Source organism: Azolla caroliniana, unplaced genomic scaffold, assembly GCF_043228905.1.
Source record: "Azolla caroliniana isolate FFs.n. ecotype wild unplaced genomic scaffold, voAzoCaro1.0.p SCAF_10, whole genome shotgun sequence".
NCBI lineage: Eukaryota > Viridiplantae > Streptophyta > Polypodiopsida > Salviniales > Salviniaceae > Azolla > Azolla caroliniana.
In genome coordinates, this window is record NW_028230445.1 from 4,970,938 (window position 1) to 4,992,124 (window position 21,187).

At 40.0% G+C, this 21,187-nt stretch overlaps 1 protein-coding gene across 1 annotated transcript; it reads right to left on the reverse strand.

Annotated features, from left to right (window-relative positions):
• Window positions 1-3,082: 3,082 nt before the first annotated feature.
• On the reverse strand, window positions 3,083-6,123 carry LOC147858802 (lysM domain-containing GPI-anchored protein LYP4-like). The gene is made up of 5 exons (XM_087326122.1): window positions 5,382-6,123; window positions 4,441-4,552; window positions 3,914-4,078; window positions 3,798-3,829; window positions 3,083-3,413 (listed from the first exon to the last, which is right to left on the reverse strand). Exons 1-5 carry the CDS (start codon window positions 6,121-6,123, stop codon window positions 3,190-3,192), a joined length of 1,275 nt encoding a protein of 424 aa, XP_087182248.1. The 3' UTR covers window positions 3,083-3,189.
• Between the last annotated feature and the right edge of the window lie 15,064 nt (window positions 6,124-21,187).

Here is a 21,187-nt window from a genome sequence, read left to right on the forward strand (position 1 = left end):
TTCCCGAATCAAAGTGCAAATACCACCATGATTTCCATCCACCCCTATTGCTGGCTCCCAAATTGTTCGCCATGATCCTGGTAAAAGATCTTCGACTTCCTTTGAACGAGTACTATCAAGGTGGTGTTCCTGCAACATGATGATGTCAGCAGCACCCCCCTAATATATATTCCTCAAGATCTCTTCTCAGTTTCCATTTGTTTTGTTGGTCTAGTCGACTCTTGAGCCCTTGCACGTTCCATGTTACAATCTTCATACTCATGGAATGGGGTGGGAGATTGCCATTTGTGCCTGATGCTTTGCACAACATGCCGTGAGTGGGGAGCACTCACCATTTAGACATCCAGTCATTTCCATTGATGGAATAGTGGTCCACATCCATGAGTGGAGTTTGTAGGCTATCCTATGAGCTTCAATCACCCCTTCATGCTTCTCATAGAAAAAGAAAAATCTTGGAGTTAGTTGGGTGTCTATGATAGTCTGCAAGTGGATATGGCAAAGATGAGGTTCCTCTTCATCCATGGTGCACTAGAATTCAGTGTTATGCCAATGCTGCTTTAGTTCGTTCATGAGCTCTTCATCTCTTATTCTTGCTACAAAGCATGCTACTTGGCTACATAACGTTAATCTTGGATTTCGACCAATCTTCCTGTGTTGGACGCAAGAGTGGAAAGGAGTTTTGGGTCGTCAGAACTCTATTATTGTGTATCACTGATACATGTACCCTTATTTTTTCCATTGTCTTGTGCCCTATGCCTAGCCATTTCAAGGCATTTTGCGGGTGTGGTTCAAGGTCTTGGCTAGAGGAATCACACTCATTTGTGTCCGGGAAGACTATGATCTGAGGCATGACATTCAAACTTTTGCCTTGGTTTGTTGCTTTTGCATTTGGTGCCGTTCCACTCAAGCGCGTATTAAGGTCTTAACATGACTTATCCTTCTTCGCTTCCCTGTTTTGTAAGCTTTAATGAGAACTTTCTCTTGTGTGCTTGGTGTCACCTTAGGCCGTTCTATGGGGCTTAAGAAAGAATTAGGGGAATGCTCGTCCGTGGGGGGGAGCTCTTGTAGTAGATCAAATCGATTGGGAATCATAGGCGATGGAAGATTTTGTGCCTGTGAAGTTTTGCGAAGGACATGGGTTTTTTCCACCACTCGCCATTTCATCACAGTCTTATCGGGTCATGGTGGGGGAGGCTTTTGATTTCTTATGGTGGCCCGACCTTCTAGAGTCTCCTTTGTAGGATCTTTAATACGTCTTGTGGGGCAATTCTTTTTTAAATGACCAAGTTTTTTGCATGCAAAACATTGCCCAGGTGCGCCAATCACTTCTATGCGTTGTTCAATCTGCATTCCGTTTTTCTCGGGAATGAGGATCTTGGAGGGACGTTTGTTGATGTCCTGCACTAATAGGCGGATAGAGGGAGGGCCTAGGTGCTTCTTTAGCCTGTCCGCTAGCGTTAGTTCCTCATCCAACATCATCCCAAAGGAGTTGCCAATAGTAGGAAGTAACATGTTGTATTCTAAGGATAATCCAGGAAACAACATTGTTACCTTTTTCATGGAATCATCATGTTGCGTTGCCTTCCCTGGCTTAAAACCATGTGTCCATTTCTACATGAATAACCATGTGTTTCGGACCTGACAAGGAGACATGGTTATGAGTATTATTAGTAGTATTTTTTTTATTTTTTTTTTCCCTTTTTTCTTGTGTGTATTTATTTATTATCATTTGTTTTTTTTTAAATATGGTGGGTAGGGTTCCGTGCTCATCCCAATTCTCAAGTTCCAGCCAAGATTTGTTACACATGTTGGTAATTAGGGATTGATTAAGATATGTATGAAGGTTTTTAAGACCATTATGTGGAACATGTTATGGAGCTAGAAGTATGTGGGGGACTCGGGAGGGGAGTCAAAAAAGTCACTGGGTTTTATTTGCTTTACAAAGCAAAAGGGGTTGAACCTCTTGTAGTACAAGGGTAGGTAGTTACAATATTGTGCTACATAAACCGGACTTTATCTCCAACCGTTAAGTTTGGCAAGGTGTTCCGCTATTAATAAGCTTGATCCGTGTCGTGTGTCTTTCTTGGGTGTGGGTGAGCTCAAAATAAAGTTGGTTGCCCATCTCTCCGGAATATGGACTATTTCCACTTATTTGATGATGGGTGTGGCCCAACTTCTTTACCGTGCAAAAGACACATCCAATCTTACTATTTAAATGACCAATTCTATTACAAGTACTCATTGATCATCCTTTGGAGGAATATGTGGTCAAGGTCATTGTCAAATTCATCAACAATGATATCAACTTTCATTATATTGGCATTCAAGAGAAACATGTATTCTATAGTTGCTTCATATCCTCCTACTTGATTGAGTCCTCAAAGCACCCTAATATCACCAATGGGATCATTCTCTTTGAGCACTTGCTTTCAACCTTAACCACATACCCACTTTGTGGCCATTAGCTAATGTTTGGAGTCAAGCATGAGATACTTCCTCCAATCTAGGCAACTTCACAAACATGGTCCACATCAATTTCATTCGACCATATAGTAAAACCGGAAAGCAAACTTCATAACTTCCCTCTCAACTTTCAGTTATTTCAAATTTATGCCAAAAACTTATTTGACATTCTACATTTTCAAGCCTATTTGGATGATCCCAACATTTGAGTATATTATCAAATGAGAAACAATGATTTATGAAATGACCCCAACACTTAAGTATAGTATTGTAAGAAGTAATCCCTTGCAAAATGACCCCAACCCTTGAGAATGGTATGTGTTTAGCCTTGTAAATGGGTCCTTAATTGATGATTAATATTTGAGCATGCACACGTTACATTTTTATTGTGCTAGTTTTTGTTACGCCAACTATGTATCTTGGTCACAAGGGGATGTCCCTACAAGTAGCCCTTAAATGATTTCATATTATCAAAATCTATTGCTACATATCACAATCTTTTCTTTGTGAGTTTCAACGCAAATAAAGAAATGTTTCATCACACGTTTGCAAATAAATAATTTGAAGAATGCAACTTTATAATTTGACCCATTCTTTGTTTTAAAAAAAGGGAAGCAAGTTGAGGATGTGCTTTAATAAGACTAGTAAGAAGCCCATGTAAGGACATTTATCCATCAAGAAGACAAGGATACATATTATTATGACGAAACATAACCATGGTTATGTTTACAATAGATGAGGAACCCAAAAGCTGAGTCCTAGGACAAGAAAGTTGTACAAAGAGAATATAGACAAGACTATAGGTGGGGCCAAACTTGGTGGGCTATTGGGGTTTGCCGGTGTCGTTGGAGGAGATGGGGTTGGCTCAGAAGATGTTGTTGGGGGTGGGGGTGACGTTGGTAGGGTCAAACCACTGGGAGGGTTGTACACGGTTTCTGGTGTTGTTGGTGCTACCAAAAACAAAAAAACATTGTTGTAATGCAATCAGATCGAAAGATAATTAAAAAAGACTCCAATATTCTATGCTTAAATACAAAACACCAAATAAACCCTAACTTGTCGGATATTTACCATAAAACCCTAAAGTTCATGTGTATGCATAGTTCACAAGAAATTGTAAGCCACTTAAAACATCCCGACAGAACAACTACCAAGATGTAACTTAATAATGTGATCAAAGTGCAAATCTAGCCATAGTCTACATAATGAATTAGGTCATTTTCTTGATATTTTTTGCAACAAAGAGACTTATTTTAAAGAATTTCACTCGCAAGGAACCACAATGAGAAGATATGGTGTACAACTTGATGGTGGTATAGGAATTCAAAACTTACAAGGGCATTGCTCTTCCACTCTAGACTCCAACCTACAATAACACATTGAAATTTTGACATGAGATCATGTAAGCATACTCTATCCAACATATACGCTTGATTAAACTTAGAGATACCTCGAAAGAATGCCAGATGAATTATATCCCATATAGATGCAAGACGTAACCAAGCATCCATTGGCATCCGAAGAAGTGTTAAAGTCTCCCAACGTTAGTGTTGAATTGAAGCACGTTTGATTGCCACAAGTACTCGAAGAAAAGTTCGCAGGAACACAACGTAACCTTCAATGTGCATAACATTGACATTAGGCAATGAGATCAAGTGACCACCACAATTATTGTTGAGCACATACAACAACACAGATTGATTAGGAAACACAGTCGTCGACGAAATTATGTTGTGTCCCAACATTATTAGTCCATTGAAGCAATGATATAAGGCCCTTTTGGATTGAAAGAAAAAAGGTGTTCAAGCAAGCGTATTCTATCAAATGCATGGGTAGGCACATGCTTAGGGAAAGTTGGATCACATGTGTTTTGGAATGTTATATTAGGGTACAGTTACATGAGATAATGAATATGTGTGTGTGTGTGTGTGTACTTCCATGTGGGTATTATCAAAATATAGGAGTCCATACACTTACATGCCATTCTGACAATTGCATTTGACACAATCATTTGCAGTTAACTCATATGCTCCTTCGAGCACTTGGAGGTCATTGTCCTCGGCAGTCGATGAGAAATTGGCTTTGCAAACTGTAATCATAATTTGAAATAAAAAACGGGTCAAGGTTGACACATTAGAAACTATAAATAGTGTCCAATGACACGATCCCGAAATTCTAAATAAACATAACAACATGCGAATGGGCATACATACAACGGGTCTCTATTGCAACAAACATACATATACATTGGGATCTATATCCCGAATGATATAAGTTATGTCGGAATGATGGTGGGCCTACTAAAACTATCCATCTAGTTAGTATAGCTACATGGCCTATCTCTAGCCTAATGGACCTCCATGACTGTATGACCACCACTAAAATTGCCCATCCAGTTAGTATAGGTACATGGGCCTATCCCTGGCCTAATGGACCTCCATATGACCATATGATAACTACTAAAATTGCCCATCTTCTTAATATAGCTACATGGACCTACCTCTAGCCTAATGAACCTCCATGACTATATGACCACTACTAAAAATGCCCATCCAGTTAATATACCTACATGGGCCTATCTCTAGCCTAATGGACCTCCATATGACTATATGACCACTACTAAAACTGCCCATCTAGTTAGTATAGCTACATGGGCCTATCTCTAGCCTAATGGACCTCCATGACTGTATGACCACCACTAAAATTGCCCATCCAGTTAATATACCTACATGGGCCTATCTCTAGCCTAATGGACCTCCATGACTATATGACCACTACTAAAATTACCCATCCACTTAATATAGCTACATGGACCTATCTCTAGCCTAATGGGCCTCCATGGCTTTATGACCACATGTATGTGGCCCCCCAACAAATCTTCTAAATGTCGGTTTCGCAAATGCATTGGGAGCACGTACCTGGGAGCGGGACGAACAGAACGTTGTAGGCAAGGAGGTCACTGTCACTGGCATTGCCATTCAAGGATCGGAGATCATCGACGGACGAATTATAGGCGGTGGCTATGGTGGACAAGTTATCTCCCGCTTGTACCTGGTATGACAAGATTTTGGCGGGGTTGCTGCCAATGGGGGCAGTGTCATTGTCATCGACGAGGCAGGCGCAAGGGATGGGGATGGAAAGGGACTGGTTGGGGAAGATCTTGTTGTAGTCCAAGATCCCGCTCGCGTTGCCGATGGCTTGGTAGGAGACAAGCTGGGAATAGGTGTTGGCTATGTTGGAGAGGGTGTCTCCACTGACTACAGTGTAATTGATGGAAGTGGCGACCCGGGAGGCGGAGTCGGGGAGGTGAGGGGAGCAGGCACAAGACTGGATGGGGATCTTGAAAGGGTAAGCTGCAGGGAGCACCACATCTGGCAGATCCGGGATGGAGAGGTTGAATTGGTTGGGGCCCAGCAGGGAAGTGTAGTTGAGGATGGAGAAGTAGAAGGCCATCTCTGAGAGCTGGATGTTGTTGGTGGGGAAGTAAGTGACCATAGCCTGGCATGGGGTGAGGGAAGAGGAGGAATTGGTGGAGCAGACATCTGCTTTTGATATTGCTTCACCTAGACATGGTGTTATGTCCACATAATTGAGACAGAGAAGCAGCAGAGGCTGAAGGTGCAAGAGGAGGAGGAGTCTGAAGGCAGTCCTCTGTTCCATCTCTCTCTCTCTCTCTCTCTCTCTCTCTCTCTCTCTTACAGACACACACACTTACACTTGGAGTGTTTTGATGAGATTGAACTCTGTTTCCATTCTTCCCATATGTACTTCAAAAATTTTAAGGGGAAAGTACCAAGATACCCTTGGAAGTTCCAAATTTACCAAACTACCCCTATCGCCAAAAAATTACACTTTATAAAGTAATTATACACTCAAATCTACAAGCCCTATTTACCAAAGATGGAAGAAATGGACCCGAAGTCGCCCTATTTACCAAAGATTTGAGTGTATAATTACTTTATAAAGTGTAATTTTTTGGACATAGGGGTAGTTTGGTAAATTTGGAACTTCCAGGGGTATCCTGGTACTTTTCCCAAAATTTAACTCACACAAAACTCTCTTGCTTCCAAACACCAACAACAAAATACGAGTGTCGTCCCAAACCAACGTGATCATGCCTGCACTTGTGTGCGCATGTGCGCGCCCCTGTGCTTGTGCCTATCCTTGCTAGCTTTAACACGGACCGTTTCGATAGCTAACCAACAACATACGAGTGTCATCCCAGACCAACGTGATCGTGCCTGCACTTGTGTGCGTACGCGTCCCTGTGCTTCCACCTGTCCTTGCTAGCTTAGCACGAACCGTTTTGATAGCTACTTTTAATGGATTTAAGGGTTGGTTGGACGGCTTGGAAACCAGCTACCTTGAGAACTGGGACACACACCCATGTGGACCTATGACATGTGGGATCTCGGGGTGGCCTGGGTGCCTCTGGTGTTGACCTATCGGAAGACGACTTGCTAGCCCCTTTCATTGTGATGTCTTAAGACACCAATGAGGCTGAGCTCTCTTCTTCTAATCTGGTTTTTGAACAACCAAGGTATTGCATCATGTAATAATATCTAGTTGGTGTGGCACACCAATAGTATTTTATGTTTTATCTCATGTCCTTTTGCTTGAGGGGAGGGAGGGGGGAGGATTTGGTTGGCGTTACATAAGCACCTCTCTACTATTATCCTTAATCTCTTATTATTTTGCTCATTGTTAGTTCAGTTTGTAATACCACAACCCTTCAATATTTCTTTCTTGCGACTCTCTTAACTCTAATCTTTACATCCTCCACTTAATTGACACTAACCATTTTGAGGTTTTTTGTAGATGAGGTGGTTTGTACCTAGGCCACAACAATTTATACCCCACCCACTACTCTAAATCTATTATGATTAATGTAAATGTTTATGAGCTTATTTGACTACGTAGGAACATACTCTCGACTAACTCTTTTAAAACCCCTTTAATTACGTAGGCATGACTCATGTAACTCAAACCACCCATCAAATGTATATATAATGCCTCACCTATATGGCTTCGAGACATTATAGGAAACTCCTACGGGTATGTGCGGTTGATGGAGACAAAGATGAGTAAAGCCTTTTGGAAGGTAGTCATTTTGTGCAGCACCAAGCCACCACCTACAAAAGCTAGCCACGCCCAACAATTTGGTAAAATGGGATATAAGCTTTCTTAGACTAGATTTGATTTATATTCCCCAAATCGAAACCTTGATGAAGTGGGAACAGGGACTACTGAGTCAAGATATAAGTGAGTTTTACCACTTTGCCTCCTACAACACATTGTAGGTTGATATCCTACAAGGGAAAGTGGTTTGTGGAGATCGCTCTAATGTAGTTATTTTATTCTATTGTGTATCATGTGCAACACTACTAAAGATTCCATATGTTTAAACTTTTCATGAATAAGCATGCCCTTTCTCTTTTCCGCGTGCTCCCAACCCATTTTTACATGGCATGTGTATAAACAACACACATTCTTAATATTAACAAACCCTTGTATTGACTTTCATCTCATTGTATTGTGCATATTTATTCTTGACCCATTGCTTAATGGAATATACAAACGCGTTCTACGCTAGAAAGGAAGGTTTGGATATGTTTGCCAAGTGGTCATGTCCTTGCTTGACAATAAATGGATCATATTTCATAAATGATTAATGAGTCCTTTGAATATGTGAGATGGAGGCTTTGTTGCCCAAGGGTCTTGGTGTGAGACAAAACTTGGAGCAATCATTACTTCAAATACAACTTTTTGAATGCATATGTTTGACTCGTCTCGGAATGCACATTCCACATCATTTTTCAAAGTGATTGAAACCATGTTGGTAGAAAAGAATATGATAGAAAATAGTGATTGGAACTATAGTAGTAGAAAAGAATATGATTTCTCACATTCACACATGAACTTCAATGCATATCATTGTTGAAGGAAATCATTTTATGATGTTTCGTCAAGATGCCAACACTTTTTGAAGGTATATTATTCTCTAGACTCTTAAGTCATCCAATTTGGTGTTCTTAAATGACACTGTTTTCAACAAGAGCACAATTATCCGAAATTTAGTGTCAATTCTAGTGCATGAATATTCAGTTCCATATCATCTTTAAAGAAAGTAAATTTCTAGTGTTGGCAGTTCCCTACAATAGTGCTACCATTTTTCAATCCATGAGTCCTAGAAAAATGTGGAAAAAATAACATTGAAGCCTAGTAGATTATAGTTTTCTTTTGCCTTGTTTGGAAGTGGTTAGATTATGGTATAAATAAGATAAAGATTTCAATTCCTTATATTATTTTTCCTAAATTAAGTGTTTTTACTCAAAGCTATGGTTTGATAATGCAGAGAAACAAAGAGAAGCGACAAGAATAAAACATAGTTGAAACCTAAGCTACTTATCAATGGTGATAAAACCCTACTTTGTAACAAAGTCGTCGACAAAATGTTTGTTGTGCCATTTTTGCCAAATTTGTTCATCATGCTTCAAGATCTCATGTTTTGCTTCATATTTATTGAAGCTTTTCAACCTCCACTTGTTTTCTATTTTTACAATAGTTCCTCTTCCACAAACCAAATTTCACCATTTAGAATGGCTTTGTTTGAATTGCGAATTATATAAACTTCAATTGCAATCCATTTATTATTTTTATATTCTAGTTACTCATTTTCTCATGTGAAATGTCTTTGTAATTGATGTTATAGTGGTTTTCACATCTAAGTCAAATTGTCTTCTAATGAATCTTTTAGTTGTGAACAACATACTCAATTGGCTCAAATTTCAATATCGTCATGTTTGGATATGTAAAGTTATTATTAGCATAATTGTTTAAATGATTCGGTAAGTTGCAAGCAATGTTAACCTTTAAAGATAATTATCGCACATTTGGTGAGGGACATGTAATTATGGGGAAATAGAACAAGAAACCCATTTATACAATGTACATAATGCCTCTCATGAGCAAGAAGTGACTCGTTAATGTTAGACGTTAATCCTTTTAGAAATATTGAGAATCGATTAGACAGGCATATAGAGTTACAATCATAGAGATGTATGTATATCTAAAAACAAACTTTTTCTTACATATGAGAGTAGCTCACAATGGTAGTTCACCCATGCACCGTCGTGATGTGGGGAACACAAGTAGAAGTAAGTTGGAATAGGGATATTAGAAAGGTTTAATGATAGATTGAAGGTGCGATAAAAAAGTCATATTACGAGTTAGAGTTTAATACAACAAATAAAAAAGTATCATGCATCAAAAAGGGAAAAAGTAGAGCATTTAAGTGGGAAAGAAAGTAGGGTGCACGCGAAAGTAAAACAAAGCACTCACTAACTTATTCAAGGGAGAGCTCTTTCATCCTATAAAAGGGTGAAGAGAACGCATACAAAAGGGAAGGAGAGAAAGAGAGAGATGTGTAACCTCTACCAGATTGACAAGTGAGGGTAGTGAATCAAGCGGGCGTCTAAGACCAACATCAACAAGAGACAATGTGGCTGTTGATCGTTGGGAGAATTCTATCATCCTATAAACGGGGGAAGAGAACGCATACAAAAGAGGGGGGGGGGGTGGGGGGAGAGACGTGGAAGCTATGTCGGATTGAGAAGTGTGGGGGGAAGAGGGACGTGGAAGCTCTACCAGATTTAGATGCAAAGGTGGCGAATTATGAGGGCGTGTAAGACCAACATCAACAAGAGGCGATGCTGCAGATTACATCGAAACTTGTGGATTTGTCAACCTCGACTATTTACCCTCTCATGATAGAAGAAGTCGAGTCAACTGCTTCACCTACACTCCTACGTTCGTTGGTGTTTCGGTCTCGGGTGAGGACCACACATGGTCGCTCATGGTCGTTAGTGTTCCAGTTCCCGGTAAGGACCACATATGGTCGCTCACGCACACGGGTGTTCGTGTCTCCCGTGAGGACCGCATATGGACACACATGCTCGTTGTTGTTCCAGTTGCCGGTGAGGACTTCACATGGTCGCTCACGTTCGTTGGTGTTCTTGTCTCCGGTGAGGACTACACATGGCCGCTCACGTCTGTTGGTGTTCTTGTCTCCAGTGAGGACTGCACATGGTCGCTCACGTCCGTTGGTGTTTTAGTCTTTGGTGATGACTACACATGATCGCTCATGCCCGTCGATGCTGCAATTCCCGCTCACCCCTATATCACGCTTTCGAAAAGGCAGTTGTAAAGGATAGGATAATGTCACAACACAGTGACATAAAATATATAGTTGGTGAGGATCAAACCTGCAATCTCACTCAACAAGATATAATGCTCAACCATTTTGATATGAGCATTTATTTTTATATAATCTACTTGATCTAGAGATACTCTTTAGGCACATACTTCTAATCAACACTTGTATATTTTTCTTTATTCTTTGTGGGTTTTCACCTCACTTTGAGGTTTCCCACTAGTAATAAAAGTGTTACTAAAAAAAAGAAATCAGGCGCGCCTGCCTCAATGATAAATGGTTTTTGCATATCAATATAAGCTAGAACAAGAGCTGATGTAAATGCTTTCTTGAGACCTTCAAAAGCCGTGTCCACTTTGTTAGACCAAACAAATGATTGTCCCTTCTTTGTAAGTTGTGTGAGCGGTAAAATAAGCTTTGAGTAGTCCAGTATAAACTTGTGGTAGAAACTTGCAAATCCTAAAAAGCATTTCACATCTCGCAACGAATGTGGAGTTTGCCACTCTAACACAGTTTGGACTTTAGCTGGATCCATAAATATGCCTTCCAAGGAGATGACATAGCCTAGAAATTCCACCTAGTTACAGTCAAAACTACATTATTCCAGCTTTGCATAAAGACCATGTTCTCGTAGTCGTCTTAGTACTAATAGTACATGAGAATCATGCTCCTCTTGTGTCTTTGAATAAATTAGTAGATCATCCAAGTAGATGTCCAAAAGATCTCCGAATATATCACTTGCCATGTGCTGGAAGACTATTGACGCATTGGTGAGGCCGAATGGCATAACCGTATACTCGAAGTGCCCATATTGGTTGCGGAAAGTTCTCTTCCATTTGTCTCCTGGTTGGATCCATATGAGGTTATATGCTCCTCGTAAGTCAATTTTTGTGAAAAACTTTGCGCCATTAATCCTTTCTAAAAGACCGAGATCAAGGGAAGTGCATACCTATTCCTGATGGTGACCTTATTCAAGCCACGGTAATCCATGACTAGCCAAAGTGAACCATCTTTTTTCTTGACGAAGAAAATAGGTGCGCCGGCTGGAGATTTCGAATGTCGAATGAACCAACTTGCCAAATTTTCCTCTATGTAGGCTCGAAGAACTTCAAGCTCGGTTGGTGACAAGTTGTAGATCGGTTCCCATGGTGGCTCTTTTCCTAGTTGTAAATCAATGGGAAAATCGTACAGTCGATGGTGAGGAAGAGTACTAGCTTTTACCTTATCAAAAACATCGGCGTAATGATGATACTTCTTTGGAAGTTGAATTGTTGACTCCTCCTTAGCGGTGTTGGAAGGTTTCACTGATACTGCAAATACAAACATTGATTCCTTGCGTCCTTCCTCACGCAGTTGATGTAGCGAAATGGTTGAAATCTTGTGAGTAGATTCTCGAGATTGTCGCTACCTAATTTCTCTTGTTCTCCAATCTATGTTCAGATTGAACAATGGTAACCCCAAAACAATTAGATGCTTTGGACTGCTAATTATACTAAATGATACCACACACACCAAATTATTTAGGACAACACTAATCGGCCCTGACTCTTCTATGATATTTCCAGAAGCAATGGGGTGACCATCAATGACAACTTGCTTCCTTCCTCAAGCAATTGATGTAGCGAAATGGTTGAAATCTTGTGAGTAGATTCTCGAGATTGTCGATACTTGATTTCTCTTGTTCTCCAATCTATGTTCAGATTGAACCATGGTAATCCCAAAACAATTGGATGCTTTGGACTGCTAATTATATTAAATGATACCACACACACCAAATTATTTAGGACAACACTAATCGGCTCTCACTCTTCTATGATATTTCCAGAAGCAATGGGGCAACCATCAATGACAACTATAGAAGCTGGGCAAGGGAGTTTTCTTGCAGATATCTGATGAGCTTGGGCAAAATTCTTATCCATGAAACAAGAATTGGCTTCGGATTCTAGGAGTGCTAAGACATGTACTGGAGGGTTACTTTTAGTACTAATTGTTACTTGAGCTAGGAAGACATTGCTAACTTGCTTAGAGGGAATGGAACCATTAATGGGCTGCACAGATCTAGGGTTGTCCAACCAAACGGCTCCTATTTTGGATGGACTTAGTCATTTAACTCTTCTTCTAGGTGACTAAGGACTTCAAATTTGTTTGATAGGCTTGGGCTATTAGGAATATCGGACACTCCTAATGGAATAGACTCGTGTTTAGTACTATTAGTACTAGCGGCTATTTGATTTACTTGTTGTCTTGTCCTATGAGGACAGTGCATTGCAATATGCCTCGGTCCACCGCAATAAAGATATAGTCAGTTTGTTCGGCGTCATTGCTTTTCCTCTTCTGATTGGTCCACGACGGTGTGTGGTGTCGATTTCCATTGGTGTTGGAGTATTCTTCGGAGACGCCTTATATGACTCCCTGGGAAAAGGTTTTTCTACAACTGCGGCATAGGCGGGCTCTGATCTTGTCCTTGACATTTGGAACTAACGTTCCGAACGTGGTTTGAAAAGCTAGTTATTGCATCGTACTGCTCGATTGATTGCTTCTGTGAGCGACTTTGGTTCTTTGGGGAAAGTCAAGAGTAGATCCTTGACGTCATTACTAAGCCATAACAAAATTGCTCCATCAATGCTTGGTCCTCCCAGGGAATATCGGTGGCAAGAAGACGGAAATCCGCAGCATAAGCTGAGGTCAGCCGATCACCTTGATGCAGTCTTCGAATTTTGTTGATTGTCGTCGTAACGCTAATTATTACTAAGCCATAACGAAATTGCTCCATCAATGCTTGGTCATCCCAGGGAATATCAGTGGCGAGAAGACGGAAATCCACAGCATAAGCTGAGGTCGGTCGATCACCTTGACGCAGTCTTCAAATTTTGTTGATTGTCATCCTAACGCTATTAGTATCTCCAAAACATGCTTTAAACTCGCTAATAAACTCCTCAAAATTATTTAATAAAGGAGAGTCTTTTTCTAACAAAGGGGCGAACCATGCCAAAGTTGTGCCACTAAGTGGCGTGTCTACTAATCCCACTCGTGATGCATCAGTGGGATATCGAGAAGGATGCATTTGAATCACCAAACGTACCTAATTAAGAAATCCTCTAAACTGTGATTGCGTGCCATTGAACTTCATAGGAAGACCGATCTTGGGTTCCCTGGGAGTTCCTTGAGTGCTTGGTCCCTATTGTTGCAATGACACAATAGTTGCTTCAAGTTGTTGCATGCGTAACGTCAACTCCCCATGTTGTTGTTGTTTTCTAGAGCTATTTGTTGAAGATCCCCCAATAAACGATGATTTTCTTGTTCTAGAGCTACAAACTTTTCTTTTAAGCACTGGAGCTCCGAGAAAACGGATCGGTATTCTTGAGCACTAACAATTGCCATTTAGTATTGGAGGAAGGAAGGATAAGAAGATGAGGAATTTGGTTCAAACTATCAGGGATAGCGTTAGAGGCAAGAAGAATTAGTACTAAAGATAAAGGAGAAGAACTAAGAAGGGAAAGAGTTTATGAGAATCACGAGATGGAAAGAGAGAGAGGGGGGGAGAGAGAGAGAAAATAATGACAACAAGAAGTATATTATATTATATGAAGAAAGATACAAGAACAACTAGGAAGCTTAAGGCTGGCTTTGAACCGAATTAGTTCTAAATAATGATATGTGTCTCTATTTATAGTACTCTCAGGATACTGAAGTTTCTAGAATGTTCCAGAGTATTCTGGAATATACATGAATTTCCTATGGTGAAATAATAAATGAAAATAATAGTTTTTGTATTATGATGCAATGGTTTAATGGTAAGGGTTCAACATATGTAACACAAGGTCATGGGTTCGAACCCTTTTGGAGCCAGAGCCATACCATGCCCTATCATGACATGACTTGTTTTCTAGATCATTCATTTTGACATACATACTTACATTAGAAGCACATTGCTTAAAGTCGTATGAATGTAAAAAATTGTTTGTCCTCTTGTTCCAATCTCTCAGTGCTTGTTTTAGACCATAAAATACCTTCTTCAACTTGTAGACTTTGTCTTCTGAATTCCGCATCTCAAACCTAGTGGTTGTGTCACACATACCTCCTCCTAGAGATGCCCATTCAGAAATGTTTGTTTGACATCCATTTGGTAAACTGACCATCCTCTTGAAACAACCAAAGTTATGATCGTTTGAATAGTTGTCATGTGAGATGTTGGGGCAAAGGTTTCTTGTACATCGAACCCTTCGATTTGGGAGTATCCTTGCGCTACTAGCCTGGCCTTGAATTTCTCCAAAGACCCATTGACTTTATACTTTACTTTCCCACACTCACTTGGTGCATATTACCATTTTCTTTGTTGGTATCTCTACCAACTCCCACGGGTCTATAATCATGATTTTGTCATATTTTGTTAGCATTGCCTATTTCCACTTTGGATTGAACATGGCTTCCTCCACCGAGATCGGGTCACTCCTTGAGCCTATGATGTCTACCATCAAAGCCATGTTGACGATGTGGTCAGAGATTCTCCTTTGCTCCTCTATTCGTCTTGATCTTTGTAATTCATCAGTTGGAGTTTCAAGAAACTTAACTTTAGGAATATGACCATCAAAGAGCTATTGAGCCCATTTAGGTATTTTCTTTGCATGTGGCACTAGCACAGGCTAAACCAACGAGTCATTGCCATGGGATGATTCAACTTCATTTCCTAGACAATGGGTCAACATTGGGTGGAATACTTCTTCAGTTCATGAGATAAATTGAGAATCCTTGTTCTCGGCTAGTTGTGGTTGTTCCTCATCAAACACCACATTGCGACTCGTCAATATCTTTCTTGCCCCCTATATAATCAATAGGCCTTTGACTCTTCATTGTACCTAACAAAGATACACTTATTGTATTTAGCATCCAACTTCTTCCTATTGATGTCTATATCATGTGCGTAGCACGTACACCCAAAAGTGTCTAAAATGCAACACTAAAGGTTTCTTGCCCAAATTAAGCTTCTTGGGATGTTTTCCCATGAAATGCCTTTGTATGATCAAAATGTTAAGTATCTAAAAAATATCGATCAAAATGTTAAGTATCTACCATATGGGATAAGAACCATGAAGACATCAACACTAGAATATATAGGATCAAAATGTTAACTCTTCTCGACAAGATAACTAACGTTGACTTCATTCCATTGTCCTTTTCAAACTCGATCTATTGTAGGTTGTAGTACACTTGACATTATGGAATCCCATTGGCATCAAGATAAACTCAAATTGAATCCTTGAAATTTTGGATAGATCATGTCAACATTCATTGAAGAAATGACTTTTCCCAACACATCACAAAATATTCAAAAGAACAAAAACGATGCAAAAAAGACAAGCGGCATACTCCTTTCCAATTTTCAAGTAAGAGTGAAGACATAAGAGCATGAAGTACAATCGGTTCTTAGCTACTTGTTGAAAATATACATGAGCGTTAGTTAAATTTCGTGCTTTTTTCAAGTAACTTTTTCATTGTTTAAGTTCGAGTTCATAGAAAATGAAATGAGTGACATTTTTAACTTTGCCACCTTCTACAAAAGAGAGAATTATAGTATGATTATATATGGTGCATTTCACTATTTAAAGTATCATCTTGGTGTAGAGTCTATATATATAATAATAAATTAGAAAAGTGTACCATGTTTGAGTTCATAATTTCAAGATGTATATGGTTGCTCGAAATATTATGTGCATTATCATGCACCGCTAAATCTATTGAGGTGCTCAAATTCTTTAATTAACACACATCACGAGTGAAAAATGTGACTTTTAATTACATTATTATAATGCGATTTTTGGCAACTCTATGTAAGTTTGATCATGTGCATATTAAAATGCATGCATGTACAGAATTGAGCTTTAGATGTGTAAAAAAGGAGAGACTACTACTATTTGATATATCATGGAAGGATCAAATTTTAACAATTATGATTGGTCATGCTAATAAGGATACAAAGAAAACAAGCGATTACTGTTGGAACTAACATGTGTATTTATGCTATGAAGTAAGAGGAGACCTCAATGTTACCAAGGTTCAAAAACCAATTATCTTACGAGGCCCCAATGGTTGTGATGAATTATAAAAGTTACAATTGAGGATACTTCATAACAAAAAGATAGCATATATATATATAACATATAACACTATGTTCATCTAGATTTGTAGCTAATGTAGAGTTATTACATTCAACATTATAGCTCGTGCTAATTATGGTAATTACATTGTGATAATGTTATTAACAATAGTTATCATTTGTTATGTAATCATGTGTGGCATAAATGGTGATAAAATTTGTCCATAAGAAAACATAAAACACAAGCTTGTTCCTAAAAGAATAGTTATCAATTTTAATGAAATCGGTACATATTATATATAAGGGAAGTCTACACCCACATCTCCAAATTTCTAACCCTTTTTACTACAACCAAATAAAACTTTTCTCTTTCCTCTCTCTCTCTCTCTCTCTCTCTCTCATGGGCCAATTTTGATCTTAGAAGAATATGTTAATATATGTTTCTTTTCTTTCTTTCTCTCTCTCTAACTCTACAATAGCCCCTTTTCTGGTGACTTCAAAAATCATCCAACTTTACCTAGGCAGGGAACATAGTTTAAGGTTTAGCTCCAAAAGAACAACATGATGTAAATATTCATGAAAATGTTTTGTTAATTGTATGCATGAATAATGGTTGCCCTTGCTAGTACATATTCACCCTTTGGCACACGACAGTGTCAATTGGAGATTCATCACAACCATTCAATCATGTACAATATTTCAAGAAAAAACTCAATAAATGAGTGAGGTCTTCCCATGTTGGCAATTGGATTGTTAGCAAACTACTTCAATAGTCACACAATGGCACGTCGAAATGTAAACAATTGATATTAAAGCTTTTAACCGTAACACATCAATGTCTACAATTTTACTTATTTATTGTCATTACGACACACTCATGTAATTATATTGGTTCAATCTTGTGATGATTTTTCTCATATTGTCAATTATCTAGAATATTTGTGAATGTGTGTGAGAGAGAGAGAGACAGAGAGAGAGAGAGGTCTTTTTCACGTCCATTGGAGATCGATTACACTCTATGAAATGGGCCCTAGACATATGACACTCATGGTGGATTTCATATGTCCACTGGTAAAGTACCACCCATTTTGTTATTCTTCAACAATATCATTCACATACAAACAATATTGGGCTTGTAGTAGGTGCTTACAATTTTGGCGACCAAAATTCTCCTCCAATCTCCATAATGAATAATGTGCTTCACAATCTCTCGTTGTTCCTTTTCTAATTCCAACTATATTGTATTACTAGCTATCATAAAGCATTTCCATGTCAATTGTGAAATTATATATCAATTGTGAGCCACACAACTTCCACATATGTTAGGAATTATAGAAGATTTTGCTCACATCCCCCAAATATACTTCCATTTCCACTTCATGTCACACACCAAGATGTCCATACAAATGGATGGAGTAAATCACATAGACTTCTCCAAAGTAACGAAATTCACCATGGGCAAGGCTTTGTCTGATCAATTATAATTGTTTCTTATGGGCATAAAAAATATATCTATATTATTTGCTAACATGAATCCAAACAAATTATTATAGCAAGATAGACACCCCTTGAATTAACATAAACTATTTATCAAAACTTGCACAATTTGTTTCAACAGCAGCTGAGTGGCGCGAGTAGCAGAGGAGCAGCAGAGCAGCGCGCCAGTCCCCAACAGAGGTCTGCGGTGTGAGCGTCTCACCAAGAGGTCCGGCACAGCAGAACAGCGGCGTAGGAGGTTTGACCCGCGCCAGGAGGCAACGGAAACGGAGCAGGAGCAGGAGCCGTTTTGAACCGCGACAACGCAAGGAGGAGGTCTGCAAACATGGGGGTCCAGAAGCCTCCCACTGCTCATTTCAACACAGAAGCCTCTCCTCCCCGCCGTTGCTGCATCACCCTCCTCCAGTTCGAGCAGTAGATCATTTAGGGTTTCCCCTCCCCCAACCCCCCCCCCCTCCCCCAGTTCGAGGAGTGGGCACAACTCGAGCAGTCCGACTCCGTCACTCATGGCACCTTCAAACATCGTCACTGTCGAACACATAGCACAAATAGGCCCCTCGATCGATAACGGAAAAATGCAAGATAAAAGCATCTCTAATAACAGGGGTCCTGCTGAGATTATTTTCAATAACGAAGAGATGCTTCTACTTGAGCAAGAGATAGAGCGTCTTGAGCGAACAACGGTCATATGCCGCATGATGGGATCACGACCAAACAGAGGGTTGTTGCGAGATATGTTGAAAGTTAAATTTCATTCACAACTACGTGGTATAAAAGAAGACCAACCGCTTGGTAAAGGGTTCTATCAAATCATACTAGAAGACAAGGATTCTGAAACGAACCTCATAGCACTATCTCCCTGCCAGGTCCGAAACACATGGTTGTTCATGCATAAATGGACACATGATTTTAACCCAGAGAAAGACGCACAACAGGATGACTCCATGAAAAAGGTAACAATGTTGTTTCCTGGACTATCCTTAGAATACAACATGTTACTTCCTACTATTGGCAACTCCTTTGGTATGATGTTGGATGAGGAACTAACGCTAGCAAACAGGCTAAAGAAGCACCTAGCCCCTCCCTCTATCCGCCTCTTGGTGCAAGACATCAATAAACTTCCCTCCAAGATCCTGGAAAAACGGAATACAGATTGAACAACGCATAGAAGTGATTGGCACACCGGGGCAATGTTTTGCATGTAAAAAACTTGGTCATTTAAAAAAGAACTGCCCCACAAGACGTATTAAAGATCCTACAAAGCAGACTCTAGAATGTCAGGACACCATAAGACATCAGAAGCCTCCCCCACCACGACCCGACAAGGCTATGATGGAATGGCGAGTGGTGGAAAAAACCCATGTCCTTCGAAAAACATCATCGGCACAAAATCCTCCATCGCCTATGAGCCCCAATCGATTTGATCTACTACAAGAGCTTCCCCCCACGGACGAGCATTCCCCTAGTTCTTTCTTAAGCCCCAAGGAACCGCCTAAGGTGACACCAAGCACACAAGAGAAAATTCTCGTTAAAGCTTACAAAACAAGGAAGCAAAGACGAATAAGTCATGTAAAGACCTTAATAAGGAGCTTGAGTGGAACGACACCCAATGCAGAAGCAACAAACCAAGGCAGAAGTTTAAATGTCACGCCTCAGATCATAGTTTTCCCGGACACAAATGAGTGCGCTTCCTCTAGCCAAGACCTTGAACCACACCCGCAAAACGCCTTGAAATGGCTAGGTATAGGGTTCAAGACAGTGGAAAAAATAACGGTACATGTATCAGCGGTACACAATAATGGAGTTCCGACGACCTCAATCTCCTTTCCACTCTTGCTTCCGACACAGGAAGATTGGTCGAAATCCAAGATTAAAGATACGTTATGTAGCCAAGCAGCATGCTTTGTAGCAAGAGTAAGAGATGAAGAGCTCATGAACGAACTAAAGCAGCATTGGCATAACACTGAATTCTGGTGCACCATGGATGAAGAGGAAACTCATATTTTCCATATCCACCTGCGGACTATCATAGACGCCCAACTAACTCCAAGCTTTTTCTTTTTCTATGAGAAGCATGAAGGGGTGATTGAAGCTCACAGAATAGCCTACAAACTCCACTCATGGATGTGGACCACTATTCCATCAATGGAAATGACTGGATGTCTAAATGGTGAGTACTCCCCACTCACGGCATGTTCTGCAAAGCATCAGGCACAAATGGCAATCTCCCACCCCATTCCATGAGTATGAAGATTGTAACATGGAACGTGCAAGGGCTCAAGAGTTGACTAGACCAACAAAATAGATGGAAACTGAGAAGAGATCTTGAGGAATATATATTAGGGGGCGCTGCTAACATCATCATGTTGCAGGAACACCACCTTGATAGTACTCGTTCAAAGGAAGTTGAAGATCTTTTACCAGGATCATGGCGAACAATTTGGGAGCCAGCAATAGGGGCGGATGGAAATCATGGTGGTATTTGCACTTTGATTCGGGAACATCTAGCCCAAGATTTAATACACCAGGAATCATTGATACCTGGAAGGGCACATTTTTGCACGTTGGCCATCCAAGGGCAATATTGGAATTTCATGAATGTCTATGCTCCAAACAACAACACAAAACGGGCAACATTCTGGGAGCACATTCGCCAACAAGTAGCAAGTGCAGAGGAGTGGTGCAATGGAGGGGATTTTAATATGATCGAATCCATCCATGATAGCTCTAACAACAATCCCAGAGTCCTACAAGGAAGGGAACGTAAACAATGGGAGAAGTTATGTGTACACCTTAACTTGCGAGATATATGCCATTCCGACAACTTCCAACGAAAAAGGGACTCTCTCTTATTCTCCTGATTAGATGCGAGAAATAGTGGACCCACTCTATCTCGCATCGATCGTCTTTATGTAGGCGAG

Excerpts from the sequence above, each read along its gene's own strand:
- LOC147858802 (XM_087326122.1), bottom strand. The coding sequence starts at position 6,123 with ATGGAACAGAGGACTGCCTTCAGACTCCTCCTCCTCTTGCACCTTCAG. Across the intron at positions 4,553-5,381 it reads TCTGTTCGTCCCGCTCCCAG|TTTGCAAAGCCAATTTCTCA; the intron begins GTACGTGCTCCC and ends TTATGATTACAG. Across the intron at positions 3,414-3,797 it reads AGTGGAAGAGCAATGCCCTT|CACCAACAACACCAGAAACC; the intron begins GTAAGTTTTGAA and ends TGTTTTTGGTAG.